Here is a 6,000-nt window from a genome sequence, read left to right on the forward strand (position 1 = left end):
GTATTTTTCAACATAACCTCAAAATTTACTAGAAAAACGCCAAAAACCACTTTTTTATGTTTTTCGGTGTAACTTTAACAAAAATTATTTAAATTTAAGCAAATTTGGTGGAAATATACCTTTTTGCATCTAATATTTTTTAAAAATTTTTTAATGGCGAATATCGAACGGTTTCCGAGAAATTTCACTTTTTCATAAAATGACACTATACATTCAATCGAAAAATTTGGTAGCTCAAATTGAGCTTTTTGACTTTTGTAGGTAGGCATTATCTTCGATGAAACGTGTACTTTCAAATGAAAAAAAAGGGCACCTTAAGAGAGAATTTTTTTGGAAATCGCAAAAATCCGAAAAAAACGGTTTTTAGGTTATAGAATTTCAGTGATCGTTATAATTTTGAAGTTATTTATTTAAATTTCGGTTCAAACTTTGTAAAACATATTTGTTAACATTATTTATAATAATTTTAAGTTATTATTTATAAACAGTTTTCAATTATTTAAACACGTTCAGTTAATAAAACTATTGTTTAAACAATATTTTTGCATAAAATTTTTTTTGCAAAATTGACATTTTTGCTTGGAATTTTTTTTTTGTATTTAAAAAAAACAAATCGAAAGTACTCTATGCAATTTTATGAAAAAGGCGATAGATTTTGAGTAAAAATTCGTTGAAAATTTTAATGAACCAGTTCCAAAAAGAAGTAGGCACAAATAAATTGATCAAATTGTTTTTGTAAACTGCACGTGTAACAAGTTTTCATTTTTAATTTTGTAATTAAAACATCTGTACAAAATTTTGAATAAAAAAAATTAAAATTACGTTCTTTTTTATTTCTACGGTCCTGAACACATAAAAACCTAGAGTTATACTAGTCTACCACTTTTTAAAATTTTCAAAGAATTTTTACTCAAAAGCTATCGCCTTTTTCATAAAATTGCATATATGTAATACTTTCGATTTGTTTTTTTAAATACAAAAAAAAAATTTTCCAAGCAAACATGTCAATTTTGCAAAAAAATTGTATGCAAAAATATTGTTAAAACAATAGTTTTATTAACTGATCGTGTTTAAATAATTGAAAACTGTTTATAAATAACTATGTTAACATGTTTTACAAAGTTTGAACCGAAATTTAAGTAAATAACTTCAAAATTATAACGATCACTTAAATTCTATAACCTAAAAACCGGTTTTTTTCGGTTTTTTTTGCGATTTTCAAAAAAATTCTTTCTTAAGGTGACCTTTTTTTTCATTCGAAAGTACACATTTCAACGAAGATAATGCCCACCCACAAAAGTTAAAAAGCTCAATTTGAGCTACCAAATTTTTCGATTGAAATTTCTCGGAAACCGTTCAATATCCGCCATTAAAAAAAATTAAAAAAAATATTAGATGCAAAAAGGTATATTTCCCGGAATTTGGTTAAATTTAAATAATTTTTGTTAAAGTTACACCGAAGAACATGAAAAAGTGGTGTTTGGCATTTTTCTCGTAAATTTTGAGGTTATGTTGAAAAATACATAGAACAAAAGTTGTTTGTTTTTTTAATATCTACAACTTTTACGTTCAATGTTATTAGAAAAATTGCGAACCTAAGCCGGAAATCGCAAGGCAAATTTTTCACCCCTATAAACCACCCCCACCAACCCCCATTCAATTTTTTTTTCCTCCCGATCCACTTCCCTTCAAGTACTTAAACGAATAATTACAAAATAAAGTATGCATAATGCTGTTAAATTTTTTTTTATCTCGAAACAGGATCTACCCTGGCCTAATAGGTGAAGGCGCACAGTAATTTAATGCACAAGGGCGCCAAGTGTGTTTGGCGCGGGCCTGTCCCTTGTAATTTTTTAATTAATTTAAATTGTTTAAATTTAGTTTTAAAATGTACTTTTTTACAGTCTTACTTTTAATTTTTTTAGATCGAAACTAATAATTCCATTGTTGCCCTTTCACATAGAAAAAACAGAGTTTGGGATAGAAAGAATTTCTGTCCAATTTGTTTCGTAGAAGTGAGTCATTTTGCAAGACATTTGGAAAGAAATCATGCTGACGAAAGTCGAGTAAAAAAGAGTTTATCTTTTCCAAAAGGATCTAATGAAAAGAAAACCTTATGGGATTCTTTACGCAAGGAAGGAAATTTTCATTTGTTTAGAGAAGAAAAAAAAGTGGTGGCTGTTGGAAGGCCCACGGAAGCCCAAGCATTAGACTTTGACGATTTTGTTGCTTGCGAAAACTGTTCTGGGGTGTACAAAAAAAAATTTTTCTATAAGCATGCTAAAAAATGCCAAGACAAACACACTGGTACAAAGTGTGGGCGACTAAATGCCTTAACTCAATCCCAAACATTTTTAGCGGCTTCTCGCTGCCAAAACAGTTTTTTATCACAGTCAAGATTAAAGAAAGAGGTATTTTGCATTATGAAAGCAGATAAAATAAGCGCCACCGCAAAAAATGATATTTTAATATGTTTATTCGGGGAAACCCATCTTAAAAAACATAAAAGAAAGCAAATTGTAACAGTAACGTCCAACAAAATGAGACAATTAGCAAGACTTTTGATTGCTCTTAGAGAGTTCACACCTGTTCAGAACCTAATTGATGCTATGAAACCAGAATTATTTGACGATTTAGTTACGGCCACAAAAGTAATTTCGGGATTTAGTAATGCCGATAAAAGCTTTAAATCTTCATCATTAGCACTTCATATGGGTACCACTTTAAAACAAGTATGCGATATAATTAATCGAATGATTTTAAAAAAATCCCCATTATTTACCTTTAAAAACCCTAATGAGGAAAAAAAAAGCATTCGAGATTTAAAAACATTATTAGAGACCAGTTGGGCCAATGAAATTTCTTCATTAGCCCTTAAAACAATGAAAGAACAGCAATGGGAAAAACCCCAAATACTTCCGGTGACAAGTGACGTAATTAAGTTTAATAATTTTGTCAAAAATCAGGTTGAAGACAGTGCCAAAAAATTAAACAAACTTTTAGAAAAGGAGGGGAAACAAAATGACAAAAATGATTTACTTCCTTTATATAAAACCTTAGCAAAAGGAATAGCCCTTCTTTTAATACTAAATAGAAAACGCATCGGTGAGATTCAATACCTTGAAATTTCTACTTACAAAAGATCATTTGCGGAGCCCAGTGTTCAAAAAGAAATTGCTGAAAGTTTAACTGTTTCAGAAAAACTATTGTGTAGAAACTTTAGAAGAATTATTACAGGTGGAAAAGGTAGCAAACCTGTAGCTATTTTAATTTCTCCTTTTTTAAACGAGAAAATTGAGCTGATGATTAAAATAAGGGAAAAAATAAAATTAATTCCAGAAGATAATAAATACATATTTGCAAATCCAAATTCGTCGAAAGGTTGGTTTCATGGAACAAGTGTAATTAAACAATTTGCAAAAAACTGTGGGGCAAAGGATCCCAACTCTCTAACTTCTACCAAATTTCGAAAACAGACTGCAACAATTTTACAGATTATGGACATTAATAATACTGACATGGAACAATTAGCCATTTTTATGGGCCATACAAAAAAAACCAATGAAGAATGGTATAGGTAAGCCAATCTTGTTAAAGTGGTTTATTATTATATTAGCATAATTAATAGTTGTAATATTTTTTAGACTTCCTCAAGATCTATACCAGACTGCAAAAATAGCCAAACTAATGATCGCTTTGAATAAAGGTGATGTTAATATTTACAAAGGAAAGAGCTTAGACGATATCAATATAGAAGAAAATGACTACTTGGAAATTGAAGACATAGAAACAGAAGTAAATGAAATAAATGAAAAAGGTAGAATTAGTGTACTCGCATTGGTAATTGCCTAAAAGTTTAATAATCCATTTTTTAGAATTAACAGAGCCTACTCATTCTTGGAGTCCTAAAAGTAATTTTAGCGATGTAACCGACGAAAAGATTGAACAAGCTAATAAAAATGGTAGGTAAAAGATTATTATAAACGAAGTTTTAAAAAATCATTACAATAAATTTTATAAATGAAAAAAAAAAGATGAGTAGCTCCTAACTCTTAAAAGCAGTTTTCTACTTAAAAGTAACAAATAACTAATTATTATTAATTTGCAGAAAAAGTTTCGTCGAAGGGTAAAAGAAAGTTATTTACCGATGAAATGACGCATCCAATGCAAAATAATAAAGGTAAAGCAGTTTTAATAAGAGTATATCGAAAAAATGCATGTATTATTTGATTTTTTTAGTTACAAAAAGAAAGGAGGTGCCAACTACTGAAAAAACCGAAAGCACTTCAAATGGTAATTTCTTTAGATAACTATTACTCTGCTACTCGTAATACAATTGTTTTAATTTAATAATACATTTATTACCTAATAGGATTTAAAAAATATTTATTCGTAAAAAACTCTAATATAATAATTTTATTTGTAAAAGGACAATTACCTGTTTTTGTTAAAATTAAAAATGCTTTCCAAATTTTATAACTAATTTACGGCATATTTTTTGTTACAATTTTTAAGTATTATTTTTTTTCTACAACCGTGTTAAAAATGCAATTTTTAGCACTCCATGCGTGCGTTAAAAATGCTACTTTAAGGCACTAGTGCTTTAAAATATTTTTAAGGCACTGCAGTTCGTATTGACCGTATAGACAATTTTGATGTAATGTCAAAAAATATAAAAATGGAATGTCAGTCAAGTTCAAGTAAAAGTTTTTGTAGATATTGTTCTGTAATTACGTTTGTAGAAAAAATATTGTATGATATGCGTGTTAAAAAGTACATTTTTAAGGCACTCATGTGAATTGCAGAACTTGCTATAGCTCATTCTGCAAACTTTCACATGCGTGCCTTACACGTGTACTTTTAACACTTATATCATAAATAACTACTTATGTATTAACTTTTTTTAGCGATTGCAAGGCACCGATGGACCGAAAAGGACAAACAAACTATGCTTAAATACTTTACAAGATTCATAAAAGAAAAAAGGGTTCCGAAAAAAGCAGACGTACAGAAATTTAAAAAAAATAAAGCTGGAGAAAACTTTCAATCAATTGATTGGGTAAAAATTAAAACGTTTGTTTACAATTCTTACAGAGTGTAGTTTTTGTGAAGTTTTTTATTAAATAACGTGTTTCTAAACATTTGTGTTTTAATTCGATTTCGTTTGATATATATTTTTCGGTAAAAATTCATTTAATCTAGCAAATCAGATTCTTAACAAAAATATGATTAATAAAATAGTATCTTATATTATATAAAATTCTTGTGTCATAAAGTACGTTCCCAAACTCCTCTGAAACGGTTCGACCGATTTTTATCCCCCTAGATGATAAGGGTTGTCCACCCCTAAAACATTTTTTGGACTTGTATTTTATTATCTTTTAATAATGTGGATTAAAAAATACATACAACTTTAAATTTTTTCATCGCACAAACGTTTTTTTTTCCAACTTAGCGGTATTAAAGAATGGCGGGAGCCCTTCTTTAATCCAATACAAAATCCCACCGAATACAACCAATACGTAATCAATAATCTGGTGAAAAGTAGCCTGCTGACAAAATATAATCAGTCCCGCGATTCTGCTTCTCGGCTACACGATTTACGCCGTCTTTAAATATGGCGGACAGTCGTTCTTTTTGAATCGCGGCCCTGGCTAAAATAAAGTTCAAATGAAATTCCTTTAGTAAATTATAACAAAGCAATGTTGCCGGGTTTTGGGTCTCGCATATAATGTTTGATCAATCTGGGTCTCGGATGGACATACAGCTTACATACAGTCTACCTGTGCGCCGCCTATGGTGCGTTTCTATGAACTAAATTCCATATATTTTGCGATAGCAAACAGACTTCCGAGTCCAAAAAAAATTTTTTGTTGATCAGTTTTTTTGGATAAGTTGGACCTTCTGCAACCGATATACACGATAAAACCATGCGAGTCCCGCTGAAGGGTCTCGCATGGTCAAAACGGGTCTCGGACGGTGCGCAGCATATGGCAAAAT

The 6,000-nt window shown here is 29.9% G+C and overlaps 1 protein-coding gene across 1 annotated transcript in view; it reads left to right on the forward strand.

Annotated features, from left to right (window-relative positions):
- Positions 1-4,976, forward strand: part of LOC126888505 (uncharacterized) — a 30,111-nt gene extending 25,135 nt beyond the window's left edge. The window contains exons 5-9 of the mRNA XM_050656845.1: positions 1,926-3,577; positions 3,645-3,817; positions 3,876-3,962; positions 4,109-4,200; positions 4,908-4,976. Of these exons, the coding sequence (XP_050512802.1) occupies positions 1,926-3,577; positions 3,645-3,817; positions 3,876-3,962; positions 4,109-4,200; positions 4,908-4,976 (2,073 nt within the window). The remainder of the gene's footprint in view (positions 1-1,925; positions 3,578-3,644; positions 3,818-3,875; positions 3,963-4,108; positions 4,201-4,907) is intronic.
- Positions 4,977-6,000: the final 1,024 nt, after the last annotated feature.

The sequence above is a fragment of the Diabrotica virgifera genome, chromosome 7 (assembly GCF_917563875.1).
Source record: "Diabrotica virgifera virgifera chromosome 7, PGI_DIABVI_V3a".
Classification (NCBI taxonomy): domain Eukaryota; kingdom Metazoa; phylum Arthropoda; class Insecta; order Coleoptera; family Chrysomelidae; genus Diabrotica; species Diabrotica virgifera.